At 48.1% G+C, this 27,362-nt stretch overlaps 2 protein-coding genes across 2 annotated transcripts; one reads left to right on the top strand and one right to left on the bottom strand.

The window, feature by feature from the left end:
• Positions 1 to 2,950: 2,950 nt before the first annotated feature.
• On the bottom strand, positions 2,951 to 11,759 carry TRIM50 (tripartite motif containing 50). The gene is made up of 6 exons (XM_056865572.1): positions 11,355 to 11,759; positions 8,670 to 8,765; positions 6,280 to 6,510; positions 5,387 to 5,409; positions 4,540 to 4,664; positions 2,951 to 3,564 (listed from the first exon to the last, which is right to left on the bottom strand). Exons 1-6 carry the CDS (start codon positions 11,757 to 11,759, stop codon positions 2,951 to 2,953), a joined length of 1,494 nt encoding a protein of 497 aa, XP_056721550.1.
• A 4,014-nt stretch (positions 11,760 to 15,773) lies between these two features.
• Positions 15,774 to 27,253, top strand: NSUN5 (NOP2/Sun RNA methyltransferase 5; the record flags this gene model as incomplete). Its single annotated transcript, XM_056865571.1, has 11 exons — positions 15,774 to 15,917; positions 18,314 to 18,436; positions 19,337 to 19,508; positions 20,158 to 20,266; positions 20,964 to 21,102; positions 22,647 to 22,762; positions 23,541 to 23,719; positions 24,541 to 24,745; positions 25,277 to 25,429; positions 25,811 to 25,896; positions 27,024 to 27,253. Coding segments are annotated over 11 exons (1,656 nt in total), but the record flags the coding sequence as incomplete, so codon positions are not given.
• Positions 27,254 to 27,362: the final 109 nt, after the last annotated feature.

Raw genomic sequence — 27,362 nt, 5'->3', positions numbered from 1 at the left:
TGATGGGTTGTCATATCTTGAATTTGGATAAATATCTCTCCCTCAGTACAATCGGGACTCAGAGATTTTTGCCCATTAGGGCCTCTGGGTTGCAGCTGCTCCAAATAAATAACTGTCTCTTGAAACAATGTTCTTGGGTCTCTCTCCCCACCTCCCAACCCAATTCCCATGCTCCTCTCTCAGTAAAGTACACTAATAAACAATAGACTTTCACACATGCCAAATAATCCACTTTGAAGCTGGTGTTTACTGTGCGAACTGGCAAAACCCACTTGCAAATTACTACTGGCCATTACCGCGCTAGGTATTCCCAGCGATGTATTAAGACTTTGAAAATGTTATAAAAAAACATCGCTTTGAAAGGGTTTTTGGATGCCAAGGCTAAAAAATGGTTGGAAGACGTCTTCACAGCTAAAGGGGCCAAACAAAGTGCGAACAGTATTTTTAATAAAAAGTTTCAAACTCTGAATACATCGGTGGGAATACATAGAAAGTGCGAACAGTGTTTTTTATAACATTTCCAAACTCTTGATACGTCGCTGGGAATACTTAGTGCGGTAATGGCCAATTGTTAAACGGTACTGAAAGTGGATTGAAAGCGCATTATTTGCCATGTGTGAAAGTGCCCAAATATCACACTCATACAGAATAGAATTTGAACAGGTTTTCTTTTCAGGGGAAAAATTAATACCTCGCACCAAGGGCTTCTGAACACGCCTCCTGATAAACATGGTTATGTTGATAGGCACTTCACATAATTTATCTTGCTGTGATCTCAGAAGCTAAGCAGGGTCAGCCCTGGTTAGTATTTGGATGGGAGACCACCAAGGAATACCAGGGTTGCTGTGCAGAGGAAGGCACTGGCAAACCACCACTGTTAATAATCTCTTGCCATGAAAACCCCAAAAAAGGGGTCGCCGTAAGTCGGCTGTGACTTGACGGCACTTTACACACACACAATCTTTACAATAGCCCTGAAAGAGTAGGTTGAGAGGGATTGATAGGCACTTCACATAATTTATCTTGCTGTAATCTTTACAATAGCCCTGAAAGAGTAGATTGAGAGGGAAAGGGCGTCTTGCCTTAGTTTAGAGCCATGCTTCTTAAAATTTAATCCGCTAATGACCCACAACAGTATAGAATTATAAGAGTTGGAAGGGACCACCAGAGTCATCTAGTCCAACCACTTCCACAGTGCAGGAAATTCACAACTACCTCACCCCCATACTTTTAGTGTTCACTGGTTCTGTAATTTGTTGGTTTGTCACATGGATTGTTGTAATTGAACTGTACCGTTGAGCGTAGCTTAGGGTTGCCAACCCCCAGGTACTAGCTGGAGATCTCCTGCTATTACAACTGATCTCCAGGCGATAGGGATTGGTTCCCCTGGAGAAAATGGCCACTCTGCCAATTGGACTCTATGGCACTGAAGTCCCTCCCCTCCCAAAACCCTCCCCTCCTCAGGCTCCACCTAAAAACCTCCTGCCTGTGGTAAAGAGGGACCTGGCAAGCCTAGTTATTGCAGGAACTCACAAGGTTCTGTGTAGTGTGTAAAGGAAGCAAGTGAGGTGCAAGAGAGTGTGGTAGACCAGAGAAGTCTTCATTGATCACCCTCAGCAAATGTCAGGTCAGATGGGCAGGCATGAAACTTGATGCCTATTCTCCCTCTCCTCCATATCTGGGTTGCTTACATGCTTTGCTCATCTCCAAGAAATGGAGTTTATGATTCATCTGAAAACTCACACAGGACTTGATGTGTGGGCTTTTAAGCCCCAAATATAGAAATATATTATAACATGCTGATCATTCATGTATATTATACTTGTAAAATATGAATTATCACAATTATCTATAATTATAATGCTAGACATGCACACATTCGTGGAGTTTCAGTATAAGGTGCCCAGCTTGTGTGGCTGAAAACTATATATTATTTTAATTATTGTGTAATCATCTCGGGGCGGGAAAACAGGCATTTAAAAAAGCTTTTAGCTTAAGGCTATTATGAAATTTATTACACTGAGTCTCATGCAAAAGGAGTCTGAGCTAAAAATCAACAACTTTTATTACCTTTATTTCACATCCTTACACTCCCTCTAGGGCCTTTAAAGACAGCTTATAATAAAAACTATTTTAAGATACAACATTTAGAAACATGAAATAAACAACCAAACCGAACACAACAACCAAAGTAAAAAAGACAAAATACCTAACAACCATTTTATTCTGCCACTAATTTTCCAAAAGCATATGTAAATCAAAAGGTCTCAGCCCAAGTGAAAGTCTGAAGAGGAAGTGAATGTCTTACCAGATATGACACTGTCCTCATGTATACTTACACCTGCCTGTAAGTGTTGTGACTGTCTGGGCAAGGACATCTTCATGTTGTACCTCTTCTTTGCCCACATTTCCTCTCTGTTCTCACGTTCCCCTTGCTAGTTTGATTGTGCACCCATGTGTGTAGCGCTGGTATATCTCCAGTTCACAACAGAATATTGGCTGTAAGTTTAAACTAGTTGAGAAGCCTGAAAAGCCCAGCTTAGCCCAGGCTCGTCAAAGCCCAGGAACTAAATAGGGTCAGCCACAGTCAGTAGTTGGATGGGAAACTACCAGGGAAGATTGGGGTGGCCGTGTGGAGGAAGGAAATGGTAAACCACCTCCACTTAGGGTTGCAAACCTCCAGGTACCAGCTGGAGATCTCCCGCTATTACAACTGATCTCCAGCCAATAGAGATCAATTCGCCTGGAGAAAATGGCCGCTTAGGCAATTGGACTCTATGGCATTGAAGTCCCTCCCCTCCACAAACCCCGCCCTCCTCAGGCTCTGCCCTAAAACCTCCCTGCTGGTTGCCAAGAGGAACCTGGCAACACTACCTCCACTCATCTCTTACCTGGAACGCTTGGGGCACAACTGTCTCAGCAGAAGGTAGAAATGCCCTGGCTAAGAGCTCTATAGCTTAGTGGGTTCTTGGGATTCAGAGCCACTGTCTTGGGCCCAAGAATCCTGTGGCACAGTGGGAGTAGGCAGGATGATGGGCAAAGTGTTGGTGCCCCGCTCGTGCCAGCACAAGTCCAGGATAGGGTACAGCTTGCCCTGGAATTCCGCGTGGAAAGTATAGATGGACACTAGCTCATCAGGGCTGTTAGCATTATAGAAGGTCAGCTCGCCCTTTTCATAGTGCAGGTACACCCCGATGCACTGGGGGCGAGCTGTAAGCGGCAGCACCACCCGGGGGCTGTTGAAGGCCTCATAGACCTTGCCTTCCTTCAAGCCAATGAGCCACACCCCGTGCTCCGGGCTTTTGTTCAGCTTGCCTTTGCGGCTGACCGAGCCCTTGATGATGCCCAGGCGCCAGTGGCTCTTGGTGCCCACGATAACCTCCCAGTAGTGCTTTCCCCATGAAAACCCTTTGCTGGCCAGGATGCAGTTGCTGTAGTCAAAGCGGTCGGAGGTGCTGTCTCGCCGCTGGTAGAGCAGATTCCCACACTGCACCATGGTGTTCCCCTTGGACAGCTCTAGCATGGGGTGTGCGGTCACAGGGTCAAGCTTCAGCATCTCAGGCGCTAAGAGGAGGAGGAGGAGGAGGAGAAGAAGAGTTGGTTTTTATATGCCCATTTTCTCTACCTTTTAAGGAGAACCAAACTGGTTTACAATCTTTTTCCCTTCCTCTCCCCACAACAGACACCTTGTGAAGTAGGTGGGGCTGAGAGAGACCTGAGAGAACTGTGACTAGCCCAAGGTCACCCAGCAGGCTTCATGTGGAGGAGTGGGGAAACCAACCCGGTTCACCAGATTACACTGCTCATGTGGAAGAGTGGGGACTCAAACCCAGTTCACCAGATTAGAGTCCACCGCTCATATGGAGGAGTGGGGAATCAAACCCGGTTCACCCGATTAGAGTCCACCGCTCATGTGGAGGAGTGGGGAAACCAACCCCAGTTCTCCGGATTAGAGTCCAACGCTCATGTGGAGGAATGGGGAATCAACCCCGGTTCTCCAGATTAGAGTCCACCACTCATGTGGAGGAGTGGGGAAACCAAACTCGGTTCTCCGGATTAGAGTCCAGTGCTCATGTGGAGGAGTGGGGAATCAAGCCCAGTTCTCTAGACTGGAGTCTACCGCTCTTAACCACTGCACCATGCTGGCTCTCAGGAGTGAAAACCGAGAGGGCTCCTGAGGGTCTAAGGAAAGAGTCAGTTAAACTGTTGGGGTTGCCAAGCCACCAATATTCAAGTGCTCTGAGTTGGCCACTGCCTCCTGCCATCCTTTGGAAATAACAAGATGACCAAGGAGTTGGTAGCCGTAACATGGCAGAGCAATATCAAAAACTACCCGTTTTGTGATGCTACCACTTCAGGCCTCCGTTAGGCATCTCTCCACACACACACACACACACACATTAACAATGTGAAACCAACACATTAAACCAATTTAGCACATGTGCTTTTCAGCATCTCGTGTGAAAATGCTCGCAGGGCAACCTGCCCACCCAGCAGCAGCCGTGCTGGCAAAAGCCATGCCTCCAACGGTAGCCATACCTGGTAGAACTTTGCGTAGCAGACGCTTCCACACGGTCATCTTGATGTCATCTTGGTGGAAGCCGGGCTTAAAAGAGACTGCGCTGAAAGTGCCGTCGGCCGGGTGCTGGCGAGGGAGCTCGGACCTAGCATAGGTTTACCATTGTTATTACCTCCTCCAAATTAAGGCTGCAAACCAGAGGCAGATTGGCCATTAAGGCCACCGGGGAAATACCCAGTGGGACAATGTTCCAGTGGGGCCCTGGCCCCAAGTGAGGGGTGGCCCTCGCCCTATATATGGTAGGGATGGAGGCACATGGCTGGGCCCAGTACATGGTGGGAAAGGTGGCGCCCAGCCAAACCACACATGGGGCAGAAGAAGAAGAGTTGGTTTTTATATGCTGACTTTCTCTACCACTTAAGGGAGACTCAAACCGGCTTACAATCACCTTCCCTTCCCCTCCCCACAACAGACACCCTGTGAGGTAGGTGGGGCTGAGAGAGCTCTAACAGAGTGTGACTTGCCCAAGGTTACCCAGCTGGCTTCAGGTGGAGGAGTGGGGAAACAAATCCAGTTCACCAGATTAGCCTCCGCCGCTCATGTGGAGGAGTGGGGAATCAAACGCGGTTCTCCAGATCAGACTTCACTGCTCCAAACCACCGCTCTTAACCACTACACCACGCTGGCTCTCATTATGGATTCTGTAACACGTGGGGAAAAACAAACGCTGAAGATTGTTGCAGTTGAAACAGGCCCGGTCAGTTCCCTCTGGGTTCTCCCCCTCCCCATACATGGAGATGCACACATTCCGTCACCCCTCTCAAGGCCTGTACGTTACTCATAGTCTTGCTCTCTCGTTCCACATACCTTGAAGGTAGAGATCCATATTTCTGCAAAATAAAAAACACAAGAGACGCAGAAAGGCTTAGTGAAGCTGTTCTGCAAGTAGGACACAGGAAGGGGCAGGAAGTAGATGGGGACAAATCCCAACAGGACTAACAAACACCCTGCCCACAAACAACTGCTCATTTCTAAAACTCTTTACTTTACATAGTGAACTTTGCAAAGCAGAAATCACACTGTTGAGCTGAACCAAGTGGGCCCTAGGAGGCATGGGCAGAGTTGCTGTGCCTTGACTTCCAGGAACGGTCCATCCTGATCAAAGGGCAATATTGCCCTGGGAGACTGAGGCCTTATATTGCAATGATATGCGCCATTAGAAAATATGGTTTTAATGGGTTAGGGCAGTTTTTAACTCACTGTCAGATGTGATTTTATGGTTTTTACTGTATTGTTTTATGGTTTGTGTGAGCCGCTCTGAGCCCAGCTTGCCGGGGTAGAGTGGATTATAAGATTGATATAATAAATAAATAAATACTGTGCTGCATAGGTTAAAAAAGGTAGCCCCCTATGCAAGCACCGGGTCATTCCTGACCCATGGGGTGATGTCACATCCTGACGTTTACTAGGCAGACTTTGTTTATGGGGTGGTTTGCCAGTGCCTTTCCCAGTCATCTTCCCTTTACCCCCAGCAAGCTGGGCACTCATTTTACCGACCTCGGAAGGATGGAAGCTGAGTCAACCTTGAGCCCCACTCAAATTAAGGGAATCAAGTTTGTTTCAGTGAGGCTTGCGTTGGAGAGCTTCCTGCTGGATTTGTGCCCCACGTTAATTAGTTAGGGGTGCCATTTCAATTTACTTTCTCTGAAGCCAAAGCCTATTGGGGAGAGGGGAGAATTACCCATGACAATCAGGCATACCCTGATGAAATCCAGATGGCCTTCGTTGTTGAGCTTCTCCAAGGATCTTTCCAGCTCCTTCAGCTTCTGCAGGGCCCCCGCCGTGTGCTGCACCTGGACCTCGATGGAAGCAATGAGGTGGGCTGCCTTCCTCTCGATCTGCTCCAGGAAGTTGGCCTTCTCTTCGTCGATGTACTTGTGCAGCTCCTGGAACTGCTTCTGGATCACACATTTGAAGACGTCTGACTCGTTCTGAGAAGAACGTGGAAAAGGCTGGGTTTGGTGTGAGATGGGGAGAGTTGGGGGTGGGGGGGTCACAAGTGCTAACTCTGGCATCTTCCTATGGGGTTGGTTTTCCTGATGAGCAAAGGAACTGCCTGCCCAAACACTCCTTGGCAGCAAAAACATAAGTGGCAGGGCACTTGCTGTTAAGAGTTGCTTTGACCCCATGTCCTTGACGGCAAGATCAACCTATGCAAAAAAAACACCTGGGCTGGAGCCAGCACAATCCCACAAGATCAACACAGATAGTGCAACAGCAGGTGCTTTGGTACAGGTTGCCCTGGAATAATGTGGCTTTGTTGTGCATTAATCTCCTTACAGGTACTTCCAGTTACATCCATTGTTTCCTCTGAGAAATTTGGTATTGGCCTTTTATGCAAGGACGTTTCCCTGCAGTCACCCCTGCCGACAGCTTTGGGGCTTCCTTTTGATTATGCATGTCTTTTCCGACTGTCAGAGGTCGCCTTGCTTTCCCTACGCATTTTGCCCATGTTTTACGGATTTGGGCTAAAACAACATCTGGAAAACACGGGCAAAATGTGTGGGGAGAGTGAGGTGACCTCTGACGGACAGAAAAGGGATGCATAATCAAAAGGAAGCCCCGAAGCAGTTGGTGGGGATGACCGCGGGGAAACATCCCTGCATAAAAGGCTATCACGACCACAGGACAGAAAAATCCCACACCATCCTTCCAAACTGACAAGCTTTCAAATTTGCAGTCAGACCTCAAATTTGAAAGCAACCAACCAGACAAGCAAAACCCTTCAGCCAGTTTCTGAGACTTACATTACAGATTACATGCAAAAATTCAAATCCACCCCACCTAGTTGAATTTGTACTTCAGCATTTGCTTTGGGATGCTGCCAGAGTTTTAGAAAACAGATGTGATATAGCAGATTAATGGGATGAGACTGGAATAACTCTGCACAGGACTGCACTCTCAAGTTATACGTTAATGTTATTCAATAAAAATAAGATTCACGGTCATTTTCTTTCAAGCGTCCCTTTGTTGGCAAGTTTCCCATCTGAAGTTCAGATGAATTATATTCACTTGAATTACAATGTCAGTTCTCATCAGTGTGATTAATTACGGGGTTGGCGTTTCAGGAGAGGAGTCTCCCCAGCAGGAATGGAAGAAGAGTAGTTAAGCAATATGGTGATGGAAAGGCATGAAGTTGCTTGGGGCACACAAGTCAGTATTTGTGCAGAAAACATGTGCGGGCATCTCCAAACACTCAAGGATGTGCTGTGGATAAGCACTGGGAAGCCGTAACAAGAACACACACACCCCTCTGAGAGAAGTCTGCCTTTGGCGTTTGTTGAAGCAACTCTCCCTTTCATGCATTATGCCAGGGCCCCCCAAATGTTTGCGCTTGTGGGATTTTGGGAGGGGGTGGTGAGTGGCTCCCCAAAATGGCTTCCGCAGGAGGCAGAGGCAAAATAAAATCTGCCTCCACATAGGGTTGCCGACCTCCAGGGGTTGCCTCCACATAGGGTTTCCAACCCTAACCTTTAACCCTAACCCTCCAGGTAATAGCTGGAGATCTCCTGCTATTACAACTAATCTCCAGCCGATAGAGATCAGTTCACCAGGAGAAAATGGCCACTTTGGCAGTTGGACTCTATGGCATTGAAGCCCCTCCCCTCCCCAAACCCTGCCCTCCTCAGGCTCCCCAAAACCTCCCGCCAGTGGCGAAGAGGGACCTGGCAACCCTAGGTGTAGGGCTGCCAGGTCCCCCCATTCCTCTGACGGGAGGCTATGGGGCTGAGGTCGGGATTGAGGTTGGCCCTTTACCACTCAAACTAAGAGGAAAAGGCCCCTCGCGAGGCAGCACTTCCGGTTGTAAACCGGAAGTGCCGTGCACGCTGTGTGTACGCCCACACATTTGCCCGCCGACCCTCAGGTGGTCGGCGGGCAGAGGGGTAAATTACCAGGGGTTTGCCCACCGCCACCGGGCACCTGGCAACCCTACCTAGGTGCCATGTTGGGTAACCCTGTTTTATGTGTGTCTGGTGGCCAACACTGGCATATTTGCAGTGTTGCATGAAGGGATGGAGAAGGGAAAGATCTGAGTGGTTCCTGCACTGGACGGCGGGTGGGGGGAAAGGCCATCGGGCCCGGCGCTCACCGCGATGCGAGTTTTGTTGTTCATCAGCTTGTTGACGTGTTCATCCAGGCTCCTTTTTTGCTGCTGCACTTCGGTTATCAACACAGAGAGTTCCTCCTGAGGAGGAAGAATGGAAGGATTACTTTATCATTGGACCAGACACAAGGTAGATGCACCCAATTCTTTTTGTGTCCAATAGTGGCACGCTGGATACCTTTGAACGTTCATAGCCACGGCACAAAGATGCTAGGGACAAGAACCCCTATTCGTTTTAGATAGTCACCTGCGACAAACATCACTCATGCCTTTTAGCAGGTATGAGAGGCAGAACAATCCAGGGATGGCAAAAACATTTGAGCATAAGAAGATGCCTCGGATTGTAGGTCCATCCAGCTGAGTCTTGTCTACTCAGAGAGAAACTGTCTTGCCAAGACCTCAGGAAGAGAGAGGCTATTCCCAGTCTTGTTACCTGAGATCCTCTGGAACTGGAGGGAAGCACCTGGGGACCTTTTACAATGCAAAATGCATGCTTTCCCACTGAGCTATGGGCCCTCCCTATTTTTAAAAAAATAACCTCTTAGAGGGAGCAATCAACCCATCTTTCAAGGCCACCTTGAAAACCACTTTTCCTGACTCATCCCTGAACGTTCAAAATAGGGAATTGGGCTTCAAGATATCCTAAGATCAATTTGGAGATGTCTGACATGGGGCTGAGCTTCAGCTAGGGTTCTATTGCAAATCTATTTTATACGGCAGAGCAGAAGACCTGGAAGAACTAAAGAGGGAATTTTTAAAGTGGCACATCACTCTGAGCACGTGCAAAATGCCTTTCCCCTTTGTGCAACCACAGTCTCCCGTCAGACATCTGGGGTGGGACAGAAGGTTCAAGGTCAGGGTTGTGATTTTCAGGCTACCTCTAGTACGATTCAAACACACCCTGATTCTGAGCAAGTCCTCCAAAGCCACCTCTCTAGGCCAGAAAGGCTTGTGTGTTCCAACTTTATCTCCTTGTCCTACCCAGTGCCAGGAGCCGTGGGGGTAGCTTTTCCATTCCCTTGGAAGGCCCCTTCTTGTTTGACACACAAACCCTGTGCTATATTGTTTCCCGCTCCTGCCCTTTATAATGGATTTCAGCCAGCCAGACTCCTTATCTCGTCCTTCTTACTTTCACATGACTCCCCTGCCTGCCCCAAACACCCACTCATGCAGGGTAATAGAAAGACACTGGATTCTCGACTGAATCGCAGAATAAATTATCAAGTTGCAGCTGCGTTAGCCTCTTGCAGCAAAATAAAAATAAGTTGCCATGTTTGCCGATACTGCGTATGTTTCATTTTGCAAATGCTGCAAGCTGTTTTGGCGACGCTGAGTGTATGTTAAGTGCTGTCAAGTCGCTTCCGACTCATGGCGACCCTATGAATGAAAGTCCTCCAAAATGTCCTATCATTGACAGCCTTGCTCAGATCTTGCAAATTGAAGGCTGTGGCTTCCTTTATTGAGTCAATCCATCTCTTGTTGGGTCTTCCTCTTTTCCTGCTGCCCTTCACTTTTCCTAGCATGACTGTCTTTTCCACTGACTCTTGTCATCTCATGACGTGACCAAAATACAACAGCCTCAGTTTAGTCATTTTAGCTTCTAGGGTCAGTTCAGGCTTGATTTGATCTCTAACCCACGGATTTGTTTTTTTTGGCAGTCCACGGAATCCGTAGCACTCTCCTCCAACACCACATTTCAAAGGAATCTATTTTCTTCCTATCTATTTCTTCTTATTGGGGACGCTACAGGTTGAGTATCCCTTAACCGGACATCCAAAAACCAGAATGACCCCAAAATCTGAAGTTCTGAGCTGACTAGCAGGCATTACTCACAGGCTCTCAGCAGCACGTCAAGCCTCTCTCTGGTGATATAGTTACACCTTTGCTTTCTGATGGTTCAATGTACACAAAATTATTTAAAATATTGTTTAAAATTACATTCAGGCTATATGTATAAAGTGTATACAAAACATTTATAAAACATAAGTGAAATTTCTGTTTGGACTTGGGTCCCATCCCCAAGATATCTCATTTTGTATATGCAAACATTCAAAAATACAAAGACCTGAAATGCGGAACGCTTCTGGCCCCAAGCATTCTGGATAAGGGATAATCAGCCTGTACTGGAAAACAGCGGGATGCAAAATCTATCAATGGGAAACGTTTATCGTGGCCAAACTGACAACTTGTGGCAGCTTCTCCTGAATTCTCCGCAAAAAGCACACTGAACATCATGAGTCTGCACTCTTGCTCAAGAAAGCCAGCGTGGTGTAGTGGTTAAGAGTGGTGGAGTCTGATCTGGAAAACCGGGTTTGATTCCCCACTCCTCCATATGAGCGGCAGAGGCTAATTTGGTGAACTGGGTTTGTTTCCCCACTCCTACACACGAAGCCAGCTGGGTGACCTTGGGCAAGTTACAGCTCTGTTAGAGCTCTCCCAGCCTCACCTACCTCTCAGGGTGTCTGTTGTGGGGAGGGGAAGGCGATTGTAAGCCGGTTTGAATCTCCCTTAAGTGGTAGAGAAAGTTGGCATATAAAAGCCAACTCTTCTTCTTTCTGGCTGGATGGATAAGACCCAGGCCCCGCTAGTCTAGTGTTCTTTGCAAGAATCCTAGCAGGCTTCAGCCCCTCCTGCCCACTCAGGCCCAAGTGCCCCCTCCCAAGCACCTGCCTTCATCCGGCTGTAGACCGTGGAGACAGGCATGACTTTGTGGTGCTGGTGGGTGCCGATGGTGCCGCACAGCCCGCAGATCACCTCCCGGTCTTGCTCGCAGAAGAGACTGAGGGGGTTATGATGGTCAGGGCAGGATTCCTCGTTGGGATCTGAGTTGCTCGCAGTGTGCAGCGCCTCGATGATGCGGGCCAAATTCACATTGGGCGGGGAGCTGCTGCAATCCACGGCTTTTCGGCACACGGGGCACAGGAACTGCTTCTCCAAGTCACCCGAGAGGGACACCACGCAGGACTTGCAATAGGAGTGCCCGCACTGGAGCATCAGGGGTTCCTTGAAGATTTCCAAGCAAATGGGACACAGCAGCTGGTCCTCCAGCTCGTTCATGCTCATCTTCCGAGCCATCACGGGGCAGGCTTCTTCACAGAAAGGTTCTCTGTAGCACAGCCCTGGAGATCAAATGACCTGAGCTGGAAACCCCCCCAGCATAGGACAGATATGGGGAATGGGAACAGCTTTTCCCTGTTGGATCCAATGGGCAGATCCCCTGAAATGACAACGGATACGATTAAGGGTAATGAAGTAACGCAAGCTTAAAGTCAGAAGAGAGTGCTTTCGAGCATGCCTGCGCAGAGTGTGAATGCAAATGCAAGATGTGGAGTAAAGACTATCCCTTGTCAAGAAGAAAGTTAGAGAATCACAGAAAGGCAGGAGTAAGAGAGGGGATAGCAAGAGCTGACACACACTTCTGAAACAGAAACAAAGAGGTCCTGGAGTTCTGGAGCACTGAATATAGATTTGTTGTGCTGGGGTTCAAAGCTGGGTTGACAATTTGTTCTCTCTTTGAAATGTTTTTATCCCCCGTTCAGGATGCATTCACATGAATACATGAAGCTGCCTTATACTGAATCAGACCCTCGATCCATCAAAGTCAGTATTGTCTACTCAGACCGGCAGCGGCTCTCCAGGGTCTCAGGCAGGGGTCTTTCGCATCACCTACCTGCCGAGTCCCTTTAACTGGAGTTGCTGGGGATTGAACCTGGGACCTTCCGCATGCCAAGCAGATGCTCTACCACTAAGCCACAGCTGGCTGAGAAGAGAAATGCTTTCTGTGCATGCTCTACATGGGCTCCATTCACATTTACTTCACTTATTTCAGGGCTGAGCCAGTAGCACTTTCTCTCAGCCGAACCTACCTCACAGTGTTGTTGAGAGAATAAACTAAGGGAGGCGAAACCCAGTCTGCCATCTGGAGCTCCTTATAAGGAGGGCTGGGTAAAAAGTGACAGTAGAGAGGATGTCAGCCTCAGCCATTGCACCAACAGTAATTATATGCCAAATTGTCCCTGGCCAGGTAGAATCCCTCTATGAGAACATGCAATTCCATCTGTGCACGAACTATTTTTCACTTCCTTTCTAGTCTAGACCTTGGCAAAGAGTAAGGGTTAGCTCACCTTCTGGTGTTCAGCTTGCCTATTCCCAGGTCACCTTCTTTCTCTTGTCTGCCGTGCTTGAGGAAAAAGCAGTGCTAATGATGTTTAATTGCAGTATTTCTCAACTTGATCGCTGGTTAGTGGTCTTGAAACAGTAGATGCCAGGAAAGCACAACCCACAATGGAAATCCAGCTCCTTTGGAAAGGAATCCCTGCCAAATTGGCTCCGCCTAATGGAGAATCTCAGCAAGTTGTGCTCTCAGGTCCTTTAATTCACCTTGGGGGAGCCATACAGCCGTCCACTTCTCACACACACCAATCCTTGGAGTTTTTAAGAGGCAACTCCCTCAGCCAGGCCTAACTGACTGTTTCCTAACCTGCTGTGGGTTCAAGCCTACCAAAGATCAGACTGGTCACATGCATGCACCCTTATCTTTAAAATTCACTTTGCAAAACAGACTTCTACGCCCACATGTGGCTATACAAAACTCTGTCGTTGCTTGTGGAAGTTTGTTAGGGTTGCCAACTCTGGCTTGGCAAATTCCTGGGGATTTGGAGTTGGTGCCTGGAGAAGGTGGTTTTTGAGGAGGGGCGGGAACTCAGCAGGATGTGACACCATAGAGTGCCACCCTCTGAAGATACCATTCCTCCAAGGGACCTGTTCTCTGTAGTCTGGATTTCAGTTGTAATTCCAGAAGTCCAGGCCCCACCTGGAGGCTGGCAACCATACTTGCGCTGTAATTTGTTTTGTTTGCCTTTAAGGTGTCACAGATCTCTGGGCGAGCCCTTTAACTTATTAGTCAGCCAGTGAGCTGATTAAGTGAGTCAGATACTTATTCATTCTGAGACTCAAGGGAAAGTCCTGGTGTCCCACGGCAGATCTTGAAGTGCCTAGTAGTCTTATAGAGTCCAATGATGACAACTAGGAGGAGGTTAAAGGAACAGTTCTTTATTTAGCTAAACAGAGACCCCGGGGTGAAATAACCCACAAAAGATGCAGAGTTACTCACCCGAGAAACAAAGGAAAGTCAGTATCATTTATGCATTCGCATGGGGCAAGCTCATGGCTGCTGACAAGCAGATGGATACACAAAAGCACCAATGCACATTAAGTGTCCACCCCACTCCAACCAGCACAACCTATAGACATTGGCTGAAGGCGTAATTTAGTGAGTGCCTGATCTTGTGAGCTTGGTAAGCAGAAACCACATTCCTGAAGATGAACGTAACCCAGAGGTCTCTGCTGGTGCGAGGTGGTACCAGACACAGAGAGCATGATTTGTTGGTTCATGGCTCCCGGATGCCAACTTCCCAAAGCTTCCATGTGTGCGCGTATGAATACATAGTGTTCTAAACCAGTCCTTATATCTGGGCATTACAATCTGAGGTCAGGCATGTTCAGCTCCATACCTGGGAAGAAAACAAAGCTAAACAAATAGGAAGCTGCCATCAAGCTTCCTCAGGGACTCACAATAAATACCACAGAAAAAGAAAGGGACTGTATTTTTCTTGGAAGCCCTGCTAGGGTTGCCAGCTCCAGGTTGGAAAATACCTTGTAGATTTTAGGGGCAGAGCTTGAGGAGAGAAGGCTTTGGGGAGGGGCTTCAGTGCCATAGAGTCCAATTGCCAAAGCGGCCATTTTCTCCAGGGGAACTGATCTCTATCAGCTGGATATCAGTTGTAATAAGAGATCTCCAGCTACTACCTGGAGATTTTGATACAAACAATAAATCTATGCTGTATTAACCGCAGTTATACCAAAAAAATCAGCACGAAGGCTCTGCTAGTCAATTTCAAAATTTGATTTTGAAATTGACTAGTGTGAATAAACACTTTGTATTATTTGGTGGAAATGTTTTACGTTTATATTGATATATATAGTGTGTTACATAAATAAGGGATACTCATAATTGGTGAATATAATTTGATGTTTAAGAGCAGAGCCTTTGTGCTGATTGTTTTGGTATAACTATCTGGAGGTTGGCTACCCTAAGCCCTGCGCATTGTCTGTTTGCCTGCTGCCATCTACTCTAGGGGGCAACTAGGTGCTCCCACTGTGTCCCAGAAGGCAACGGAGTGCTTTGGGTGACCAATACAGCTTTCGATACTCTGAAACTGCCAATAAACAAGGTACCAGGCCACTAAAACAAGCAGGTAGAGAGGCAAGCCCTAAATGGAGGCCTTGCTAAAAACGGAAATCCCCACAGAGCTGCATACAAATCCAATGCCTCTGTGACTGACATAATGCCTTTTTAACTAAGCGATAGGGACCCCAAGGCTACATTGTCAGTGGCAAGATTTGTTTCAGTCCTTATATCCCTCCGACACTAGATATATGCTGCTCAAGATCAATTGATCAAGGAGCTTCTAAGGGATAAAAGGAAAGGAAATTGCAACACAGCTGCCCTATTTGCAATACAGCATATTTTAAGTGTAATTGCATAACAGCATATTTTAAGTGTAAATAACACACAGCTGCTCCTTACACTGGACATTTTAAATATATATATCCATAATATATTTCCTACATAATTTCTAGAGTCAAAGCTCCCTATCCTTACTACATCTCTACCTAAACATCCCATAATTGTCCCTTTCACACTTTGCAGCCCAAGCCTCTCCCTGCAGCAAGGAGCTAAGCTCCGCCCCCAAGCTCTTGGTTGGTCGCCAGTTACTTTACCCCGCCCAGAAGGCGGGAACCTTTACACAGCGAAAGCCAGCCACTGACGCATGCGCGACGCCCTCCCTTTCCCACCCTCGGCTTCACGCACTCTGCACGCACGCGCAATTTTTGCCGTCGCTTCTTTTGGGCGTGTCTAAGAAATATCACGCATGCGCGGCTTCTATATGGAGAGGGGGGGAATAGCCAATGCGCGTCGGGGAATCGGCGCCTGCGCGACGTGTTTCCTGAAGCCGTACGAGGAGTCTCTTCCGGTGTCGTACGCGTGGCTGTACAGTGTTTAGGGCGCTCCTCTGAACGGGTGGTGGGATCGCGATGGTGGAGCGCGGGCGGGGCGGCGGTGGACGACGAGGCGGGGTCGGGCTCTACGGAGCGGCTGCCTCCGTTTTGGCAGGGCTGGAAAACGGGGAGGGGTCCCTGAAGTCCCTCGTGTACGGAAGCAGCTTCCAGGCAAGTTTGCATAGAATTGTGTGTGTGTGTTGTGTGTTAAGTGCCGTCAAGTCGCTTCCGACTCGTGGCGACCCTATGAATGAAAGTCCTCCAAAAGGTCCTATCCTTGACAGCCTTGCTCAGATCTTGCAAACCGAAGGCTGTGGCTTCCTTTATTGCAGTGGTTCCCAACCTTTTTTTGACCAGGGACCACTAGGACTTTTTTGTTCGGTGCAGGGACCCCAAGGTTCAAAATAAAAATTCTGAGAATTTGAAAATAAACTTTAATCATAACTGTTAGTTAAACATTAAAATTAGCATAATATTTGAATATATATATTTTATAATAGAGGACTTTTAATTGAAAATATTAATTTATTATGGGTTTATAACTTTGTTTCACGGACCTTAATTTAGTTCTCGCGAACCCCTGGGGGTCCACGGACCCCTGGTTGGGAACCAGTGCTTTATTGAGTCCATCCATCTCTTGTTGGGTCTTCCTCTTTTCCTGCTGCCCTCCACTTTTCCTGGCATTATCCTAGCTTATCTGAATTCACTCTCCTCTACTTAAAGACAGATGGATTCACATTCTAGCTGTATCTGGAGAAGTGAGCTGTGGCTCACGAAAGCTCATACCCTGCCAGAAAATATTTTTGTTAGTCTTTAAGGTGCTACTGGACTCTTGCCCTTCTCCTAGCATGACTGTCTTTTCCAGTGACTCTTGTCGTCTCATGACGTGACCAAAATACGATAGCCTCAGTTTAGTCATTTTGGCTTCTAGGGGCAGTTCAGGCTTAGAATTAGAATTGCATAGAATTAGCATGTGTGATTCAGAAGCTTAAAAAAATTCGGAAAGACGCTTCCTTGGCAGCTTCAAAACTAGCAGGTGAAAGGCGCCAACCTCAAGGTACTAACTGGAGATCTCCTGCTATTACAACTGATCTCCAGCCGATAGAGATCAGTTCACCTGGAGAAAGTGGCCGCCTTGGCAATTGGACTCTACGGCATTGAAGTCCCTTCCCAAACCCCTCCCCCTCAGGCTCCGCCCCAAAAACCTCCTGCCAGTGGCGAAGAGGGACCCAGCAACCCTAGCTATCGTACAAGCACTTTTCCTTGGGAGTAAATCCAACTGAACTCAGTCATGAACACTTCTGAGTCGATGCGCACGGGCTTGTGCTACAAGATATTATAGTGCTTATAAGGCACTTATATAATAGTAATGCAGTAAATGCTCCCGCACCCTGTGAGACTTGTTTCTACATAAATAAGCAATGGATTGGGTAGTTGTGGAAGCATTCTTCTTCCAAGGAGCTTGTTTGGTTTTTCTCCCTCTCCTCTTATCCTCACAACAACCCTGCAATGAAGATCGGACTGGTAAATGATGGTGGGACCAACGCCACCCACTGAACACTATGGTAGGGATTTGAATCCAGTCTCGACACTCAAGCCTGTACATTACCCTGCCATTGAACATGTATATGTGTTTGAAGGGCCAGATGAATGGCAGTCACATAAGGAAGTAAATATCAACGTGCTGAGTAGAAAGAAGCCGCCACAGATATTGCTATGGAGAACAATAATAGAGGAATATGAACAAACATCTAAAGAAGAACCATTAGTTTCTGAATTTTCCCAGCCTCTATTCAGCATGAGAGCCAGCGTAGTGTAGTGGTTAAGAGCAGTGGACTCTAATCTGGAGAACTGGATTTGATTCCCCACTCCTCTACATGAAGTCCTCTCAGAACTCTCTCAGCCCATGTGGAGGCAGGCGATGGCAAACCACCTCCGAATGTTCTCTTGCTTTGAAAACCCTATGGGGTCACCATAAATCAGCTGTGTCTTGACAGCATTTTCCACCACCACTATTCAGCCTAAATTTGACAGGTAGGCCTAAGCTGGGTGGGCGTTACCTGTATCATATACATCTCAGAGAAAGTCTAAACAGATTTAAATGTTAAAAGCGTTGCTTCTGGTTAGGCCCCAATAGCTCAGTTTCATTTCTGACAGTGGCTGTTACCGCACTAGGTATTCCCAGCGATGTATTAAGAGTTTGAAAATGTTATAAAAAACATCGCTTTAAAAGGGTTTTTGGATGCCACGGCTAAAAAATGGTTGGAAGACGTCTTCACAGCTAAAGGGGCCAAACAAAGTGTGAACAGTATTTTTTATAACAGTTTCAAACTCTTAATACATTGGTGGAAATACATTGAAAGTGCGAACAGAATTTTTTATAAAATTTCCAAACTCTTGATACACCGCTGGGAATACCTAGTGCTGTAACAGCCAGTTTTCACTACCGATTGAGGAGGTGCAAGCCAGCTTGGGCCAGGTCTGGTAATGGATTGCTTCAGTTCAGGAGTGGCTAACAGTACCTTGTGTAAGCATTACCAGTCACTGCCTGTCTTCACCTTTTTCAGAACCCTCGGCCACTGTACGCTCTCATTTCGCAGACCCTGCGCTATTCTGATGTGCTGGACTCTATCTTGGGCGCTGCTGATTTGCTCCGCATTGAGAAGAAGTTGCAGCCACACCTGGCTAAGGTAAACAGGAGTCTCCCCTCCCGATTTATAACAACATAATAGATTATCCCATGAGACTCTTTGGAGTCTGGATGACATGTGTGGTTTCCAGTAAGTAATTGGCTCTGAAAAGTCCTCTTCTGTTTTAATTATTTGAACACTGTCCCTTGGCTGATGAGAAACCAAATGGGGACACTGTCAGTGCCACTCTCCAGTTTTGGCTGCCTCTTTCTCCCGTCTGCCTGGAACACTGTACTTCCATGAATTAAAGCATCTGAGAAGGATACATAAAGGGTTCTTCTGGACACTGTTTCACCTGCTAACAGGTTAAGAACGTAAGAAAGGCATGCTGGATCAGACCAGGATCCATCACTTCCAGCAGTCCGTTCACACAGTGGCCAACCAGGTGCCTCTAGAAAGCCCACAAACAAGACAACTGCAGCAGCACCATCCTGCCTGTGTACCACAACACCTAACATAAATAGGCATGCTTCTCTGATCCTGGAGAGAATAGGTATGCATCATGACCATTATTCATTTTGACTAGTAGCCATCTATAGCCCTCTCATCCATGAACATGTCCACTCCCCTCTTAAAGCCTTCCAAGTTGGCAGCCATCACCACATCCTGGGGCAGGGAGTTCCACAATTTAACTATGCATTGTGTGAAGAAATACTTCATTTGTTTTGAATTTCTCACCCTCCAGCTTCAGATGACCCTGCGTTCTAGTATTATGAGGGAGAAATGCTTTTTTTTTTTTTCCCCCTGGCCACTATTGCAGTGAGCCTTTGGGAACAGGGACTACTAAAAATCTAATCAGAAGTAAAGCAATTACAAGTGCCATCTTTTCTTTTTGCCCACCGCCAGCGTCTCCTTGTGTTACTTACAGGCTTGCTCATGAGGCCGCCTTTACCTCTGCAGGTGCTGGCGTATGACTTGCTGTTTGGCAAGGGGCTGCGTGGCGGAGGGCGCTGGAAGGGCGTGGTGCTTAAGCACCAAGCGCGGCTAAAGGCCGAGCTCGCTCGCTTGAAAGTCCAGAAGAAGGTGAGCCACAATGAAGACCTCCTGCCACCCTCAGGACGAGCCAAACAAGGTGTGTGCATGGGAAGCTGGCGGCTTATTAATAACAGCAGTTTCCCCAAGACTGCCATTTAAAGCTGTAAATCAAAATCTGGCTGCTAATTAAAGACTTGTTCTCAAATCTCTATAACATGAAAATGCACAGGTGGCGGCATCTATCTTCCAGAGAGGGAGGGAGGCAGGGTTGGAAGCAACCAGAGAGGATTCTTATAGTATGGATGTGATGCATATCTGGATTAGTCAGGATGATATAGAATCATTATGCTTGGGCCTGTCAAGATGAGGGTACAGGGGGAAGAAGCTTTGAGTGACAACCCTGGTTTTGGAACTTCCCAATTCTTGCACTAAGAGCCCCGTGGCGCAGAGTGGTAAGCTGCAGTACTGCAGTCCAAGCTCTGCTCATGACCTGAGTTCGATCCCAATGGAAGTCGGTTTCAGGTAGCTGGCTCAAGGCTGACTCAGCCTTCCATCCTTCCGAGGTCGGTCAAATGAGTCCCCAGCTTGCTGGGGGTAAAGGGAAGACGACTGGGGAAGGCACTGGCAAACCACCCCGTAAACAAAGTCTGCCTAGGAAACGTTGGGATGTGACATCACCCCATGGGTCAGGAATGACCCGGTGCTTGCACACAGGGGAACTTTACCTTTAATTCTTGCTCTTCCAGCCCCTCAGGTGCCACGCTATGTCCGGGTGAACACACTGAAAACGCACCTGGACGACGTTGTGGATTACTTCAAACGGCAGCAGTACTCATACCAGGGCAAGACTGGCAGGTGAGTTTGGCCTATCCTGGCTCCTAGGGAGGCTGGTGCGTGTTCTCTTGATGATGCCTGGGTCCTTCCCGCCAGTGCAGGCCCCACCACTCCCATACATTTCTCCCTGGCCTTATACATAGTTTTCTGTAAGTAGTTGGCTCTCAAGGAAAAAAAAATTAAGAGTGTTTTCAGTTGTGAGGCAGACTTTTTGTAATGTATTGTTACGGCCATTGGCCAGCATAAAATAACAAAGCAATACAGGTACCTATATAACATTAATTAAAAACAGAAGGAAAAGGAAAAATAAAAAGTAAAATAACATGGCCTAAAATAAACTGATTAAATATATTATCAGCATAATAAAGTACCAAATAAACACTGCACATTATAGTCACTCATCATATGATGAATCACTAATAATATAACCCCTTTTATTTTGGAACATTCCTTTTAGTAATGGCCTTTTAGCAAAATTTAGCTACATCGCAGGAAATAGCAGGGGTTTTTTCTTCAAGCAAAAATTGGATAATTGAGCTTTCTTCAATTATAGCTTGATGCGAATGACCAAATCGCTGTAACTAAGGATCAATTGTAAGGCAGACTCTTCAGCATTGGGAGGGTGCTTCTGGCCAGCTTGCTCTGAAGCCACGGCATGCAAAGGTTTCTGGGCATGAGGACCAAGCGAACCACCTCGCCTGTCTCTTTTCTTCTTTAGCATGGAGGAAGTGAGCTCCTTGTCAGGAAAGAAGTTCTTCCTGGATCCCCACCTTCCTGAGCTGCTGATCTTTCCTCCGCAGACGGACTTCCATGACAATCAGCTGTACGTGGCTGGGCATATCATCCTGCAGGATAAGGTGAGCCCGGCTGGGGCGGAGGTAGAGCAAAACAAGTGAGTTGGCCACCAGGGTTCTCAAAGGAACAAGGAGGATGTGTGGAGCACATTTCAGCAGCAAGTTCTCCTTAACAGCCAGCGTTGCGTAGTGGTTATGAGCGGTGGACTCTAATCGGGAGAACCAGGTTCATTTCCCCACTTGTCCACAGGAAGCCTGCTGGGTGACCTTGGGCTAGTCACCGTTCTCTCAGAACTCTCAGCCCCCACCTACCTCACAAGCTGTCTGTTGTGGGGAAAGAAAGGGAAGGTGATTGTAAGCCGGTTTGAGACTCCTTAAAAGTAGAGAAAGTCGGCATATAAAAACCAACTCTTCTTCTTGAGCAGTTGGCCGCTGCGTTGCCTGGCTGAAATTTTTGCCGCATTCCAACTGTAGCTGCTTAAGGCCAAAGCGTGTTTTCTGCGGAGGTCTGGCAGAGTCCTTTCTAAAGTGTCCAGATGGTTTATATCAGTCTGGAGCTTGGTGTAGCCAGCATGGTGTAGTGGTTAAGAGCAGTGGTTTGGAGCGGTGGAGTCTGATCTGGAGAACCGGGTTTGTTTCCCCACTCCTGCACACGAAGCCAGCTGGGCTACCTTGGGAGAGTCACACTCTCTCAGCCCCACCTACCTCACAGGGTGTCTGTTGTGGGGAGGGGAAGGGAAGGCGATTGTAAGCCAGTTTGAGTCTTCCTTAAGTGGCAGAGAAAGTCGGCATAGAAAAACCAACTCTTCTTCTTGGTGGAGGCACAGGAGAGACTGGGGAACAGTCTCTCTGTTGCCCCCAACTACTAGTTTTTCCCCACACTGCATAGTCTGTATTCAAAGGCTGGGCTTGCCCTGAGAATGCAGCAGGGTTGTTATACAATCAAGGCATTACAGGAAACACTTTCTGTAAAGAGACGTTCTGGGACTCTTGTCTGTCTTAGTAACACATCCTGGCAATTGCTAGTTTTTGGAAGAAACGTTGTGCCCTTCAACTGAGAGGAATAGAGGTCAAATTCTAAAACTGATTCTGGAGTTTCCTTTCTCGCCCGCTCCATGCGGAGACACATTGCTAAGAACTGGGATTTCTCACCTTGTGGTAACATCTCCCAGTAAAGAATTGGGGCTGTGGCTCAATGGTAGAGCCTCTGCTTGGCATGCAGAAGGTCCCAGGTTCAATCCCCGGCATCTCCAGTTAAAGGGACCAGGCAAGTAGGTGATGTGAAAGACCTCTGCCTGAGCCCCTGGAGAGCCACTGCCAGTCTGAGTAGGTAATACTGACTTTGAAGGACCAAGGGTCTTATTCAGTAGAAGGCACCTTCATGTGTTCAAGCTTACCTGTACCTATTTAAATCCCTTGTCTGTTACCCTTTCTCTGCAAAAGTCAGACATCAGCTGAGAGCATGCAGAGGGTGGTGCTGAGTCAGAATAGCCCAATGATGTCAAATTCTTCCTCACTCACTTCACATCCTGGGACTGACGGTCTGGTTGAAAGAAGGTGGCCTAGAACCTTCAGACCTCCCCATAACTTGTGTCTCTCCTTTCCAGGCCAGCTGCCTCCCCGCTTTTCTCCTCAACCCGCCACCAGGGTCCCATGTGATCGATGCCTGTGCTGCCCCCGGTAACAAGACCAGCCACCTGGCTGCTATAATGAAGAACAAAGGGTGAGAGAGCGTGGACGGGGGTCCAAGAATGGAAGGAGAACGTGCCCTGCTAATGCAATGGCTTCTGTGTATCTTGGCAAGGAGAGAGACTCCTGGAATTTAAGGCATTTGCTGTTACTGATTTAAGTTCCTGAGGTTCCCTGCCAGTTTGAGAGAAGGAACTGCTGCTGTAGTACCTCCCCCCACCCCATGGTCTGGCCTGTTTTCCAGCAGCTGGAGAGCAGGCCAAAACATGGTCCGCTGCTGAGGAGATTGGCATACAGAGATGGTAAGAGCGGATCTGTCCTTTTGGGAATACCATGTGGAGCAGGCACTGGTAGAATCATAGAGTTGGAAGGGACCAGCAGGATCATCTAGTCCAACCCCCTGCACAATGCAAGGAATTCACAACTACCACACCCCCAGTGACCCCCTTCTCCATGCCCAGAAGATGGCAAAAAAAACCCTCCAGGTTCCCTGGCCAATCTGGCCTGGAGGAGAATTGCTTCCTGACCCCAAAGTGGAGATCGGCATTTCCCTGGGCATGTAAGAAAGGGCCACAAGAGCTGAACACTGATGCAACCCTTCCTGCCCTCCCTCTTAAGTTCACAGAATCAGCATTGCTGTCAGATGGCCATCTAGCCTCTGCTTAAAAATCTTCAAAGAAGAGAAAACTTCAAAGAGGAAAACTCCTTTGTTCTGCTGACCTTTAGAGATGCTGTGCCTTCCCCCCATCTTGGTGGCAGCAGCATCTACCGCTGTCAGCTATCGTACACATTTACTTTTTCTTGAAATGCAGCCGGCTCTTTGCCTTCGACCTAGATGCCAAGCGCCTGGCCACCATGAGCACGATGTTGATGCGGGCAGGGGCCACCTGCCACCAGCTGGCGCATCAAGACTTCCTAACCACGGACCCTGGTGACCCCAAGTTCAGACAAGTGAGATACATCCTTCTGGACCCCTCGTGCAGTGGCTCAGGTGAAACGGGGGAGATGGGCGTAGGGAAGAAGCATCCTACAGCAGGGTCTTCCAACCTTTTATTCTTGCAGTATTGTAAGCAAATGGGGGACAACAAGATCAAAAGGCCAAGAAAGGCAGTATTTCTCTGTGTTGGTCTTTGAGTGAGTGGGGGAACAAGCACAGTTGCAGTATTGCAGAGATGTTGGGACTCTAGCGTGGCCAGGGAGGGATGCAGGAGAATCATTTGCTTACTACCTTACCAAAGATGGCTACAGGCAGGGGGAAACAGAGTATTAGACTCACCATAAGTGTTCCTCTCCTTGGAGGAAAAAGGACACGGATGATGGTGGTTCCTCCTATCCAACTGTGGAAACAGGTCTAAGCAGTGCAGGAAAGCCCTTTTTTGATGGATGAGCTGAACACTATTTAATTCCTGAGACCCAGTGTGGTGTAGTGTTTACGAATGGTGGACTCTAATCTGGAGAACCGGGCTTGATTCCCCACTCCTCCGCATGAGCAGCAGATCCCAATCTGGTGAACCAGGCTGGTTTCACCACTCCTCCACATGAAGCCAGCTGGGTGATCATGGGCTAGTCACAGTTCTCTTAGAGCTCTCTCAGCATCACCTACCTCACAAGGTGCCTGTTGTGGGAGAGGAAGGGAAGGAGATTGGAAGCCGGTTTGATTCTCTTTTAAAAAGGTAGAGAAGATCGGCATATAAAAACCAACTCTTCTTCCTTTCTACCCTACCTTTCTCCCCAATGGACAGTACAATGGGCAGCTTCGGGTATCAATTCTCACACCCTGATCCATGAGCCGATCCCTTTCTCTGTCCTTAGGGATGGCCGGCCGATTGCCAGTGGAGGAGAATGCCCCTCTCCCGGAGCGGCTACAAGCACTGGCTGGATTTCAGAGGAAAATGCTGGCTCATGCCTTGAGCTTTCCTACCCTCCAGCGCCTGGTCTATTCCACATGCTCGGTACACCAGGAGGAGAATGAGGATGTGGTATGGGATGTGTTGCAGCAGCGGGAAAAAGACTTCAGGTACTGGGTTTCGGGAACATGGAGAGCTTGCTTTGAGCTAAACATGGGGCAAGACTTCCATTGGCGGATGTCCAGGGTGGGGGATGTTTATCTTGAGCTCCCCCCCCCAGCCCAAAGCTGAAGTGTACTTGGGCCTTAGCCAGTGTCTAAGAGTTGCCTCTTCAGGATGCCTTTATTCAGCATCTTCAGCCTAATTAGGAAATAATTGCTAAAGAACTGGAGAAATGTACACACTTGGCTTCCAGCGGAAGCCTGCAAGACTCCAGGCTAGGGTTGCCAGGTCCTTTTTTGCCACCGGTGGGAGGTTTTTGGGACAGAGCCTGAGGAGGGCAGGGACTTCAATGCCATAGAGTCCAATTGCCAAAGCAGCCATTTTCTCCAGGGGAACTGATCTCTATCGGCTGGAGGTCAGTTGTAATAGCAGATCTCCAGCTAGTACCTGAAGGTTGGCAACCCTACTCCAGGCCCGTCTGTAGAAGCAGGAGATTCTCTGCCACTCAAGCAAGGCCTGCTCTTCTGTTCCTCTTACAGGCTGGTGAAAGTCCTGCCCTCCTGGTCCCATCGCGGTTCAGGCACCTTCGCTGAGGCCAAGTTCTGCCTCCGGGCATCTCCGAAGGAAACTCTGACAAACGGGTTCTTTGTTGCGGTGCTGGAGAGGCGGCATGCAGGAGCCTCTGAGGAAAGGTGAGGGTGCAAAACTTGTTCTTGACACTACAGCGGATCCCAAAAGTGTCCCCTTAGCATCCTTATTCAGGTACGAAGAAAGTTTCAACTAGAAAAAGCACCAGAAAAGAGTGTTCGCTTAAACGCAGTCTGATATTTGCTTAAACCACAGCCTGTCGTTTATAATCCTACTCTTAAATTATCTCTTCTCCGCTTGATGAAGTTTTAAAACTATCAAATCCATCATGCTTTAGTGGGGAGGCGCTGTTCTGATCACCAGCTGCCTGGTCTATCTGTAGGAAAGCCCCCAAAGCTTCATTTTAGTAGCTTAAAACATCAGCTCTGACCAACAAACCAGGTAAAGCGCATCTTTTTCAGCTCTTCTGGTTATTTCATTTCTAGCTCCGCAGCTGTGCTCCCTGAGGCTGAAAACAGTGCCGAAGGAGACTCCTGTCCTGTTCCCAAGAAGAGGGCGAAACAGGCAAGAGGTGCTTTGTGAATGAGGGGAGGGGCGCCAAGAGCTGCCGGAGCCAGCTGAGACCGAGACTTCCTGTGTGAACAACAGAAGGGATTGGCTGAGACAGCAAAGACTTTTGGAAGGTGAAATAAAAAAGGTGTCAGTGCCTGTGACCCATTCCTTCTCCTGTGTCATGTTTGGGTGCACGTTTATTATATTCCCCATCACTAGATGTGCCTCTGCCATTACTGCACAGATGGCTTTCCTAGCAGCCCAGTAGCTCAGCCACGTTCAGGGAACTGTGCGTTCTGCCCCAGCAGCATCCTGTGCGGTGGTGGGAGGAGGTTACAGAGTAATTGCTGTTCAACGTGTGTGTGTTAAGAGCCGTCAAGTCGCTTCCGACTCATGGCGACCCTATGAATCAATGTCCTCCAAAATGTCCTCTATCTTTGACAGCCTTGCTCAGATCTTGCAGATTGAGGGCAGTGGCTTCCTTTATAGTGTCAATCCATCTCTTGTTGGGTCTTCCTCTTTTCCTGCTGCCCTCAACTTTTCCTAGCATGACTGTCTTTGCAAGTGACTCTGGTCTTCAAATAATTGGCCAAAGTACGATAGCCTCAGTTTAGTTATTTTAGCTTCTAGGGTCAGTTTAGGCTTGATTTGATCTATAACCCACTGATTTGGGGTTTTTTTGGGGGGGGGGGGAGTCCACGGTATCCGTAACCCTCTCCGCCAACACCACATTTCAAAGGAATCTACTTTCTTCCTATCAGTTTTCTTCAATGTTAAATATAGGGGAGCAGGTTACTGAAAAGACTAAAACAGAAAAGAAAGAGACCGAGGCTCAAGCAGTTTTGTTTTTTATTTTAAATCAACGTAAGCCAGGGGGGAAAAAATTGCACATTCACACTAAAACCCTCAACAGGAATGATCCAAGTATTCTTTGCAACAGCTTAAAAAAAAGGTCAGACCCATTCTTCCCATATTCACATCCTGCACCCTCCCCCCCCCCCACTCACACAGCATCTCCCAGCAACAGGCTGCTTTCCACGGAGGCCTTTCCGCATCCAAAGGACGCAGCCTTGAGAAGGCCTGCTTGCCTCCCTCCCTGGGTGGGTTTGGTAACTAACTGCAAGTCACTCCCCCATGTCCGCACAGGGCAGAATTTAATCTCCTCTGTCAGATTGGGGGCAGACATGGAGAGGGGTGTATGCCACATGCGCATGCTGGCGCCAGGTGCTGGTGGCCCCAGCAGAGAGAAACGCGGCAGGCCGGTGGTGCCCCTCTCCATGCCCGCGCTGGCGCCTTCCCTCTCCTTGCGCCTGGGGCAAGTGCCCCTGCCAGACCCCCCTCCCCAAGATCCAGCCCTGATTGGGGGAGAGACATAAAGTCACATTAACTCCACAATGACAGAAGCAGTAGTTACACCCCCCACACACACACCCTACAACACAGTAGGGATGGTATGCAGATACACTATGGGCTAAGCCCTGGTTA

Source organism: Euleptes europaea, chromosome 19 (genome assembly GCF_029931775.1).
Source record: "Euleptes europaea isolate rEulEur1 chromosome 19, rEulEur1.hap1, whole genome shotgun sequence".
In the NCBI taxonomy this organism is placed as follows: domain Eukaryota; kingdom Metazoa; phylum Chordata; class Lepidosauria; order Squamata; family Sphaerodactylidae; genus Euleptes; species Euleptes europaea.
This window is presented reverse-complemented; position numbering and strand designations above follow the sequence as displayed.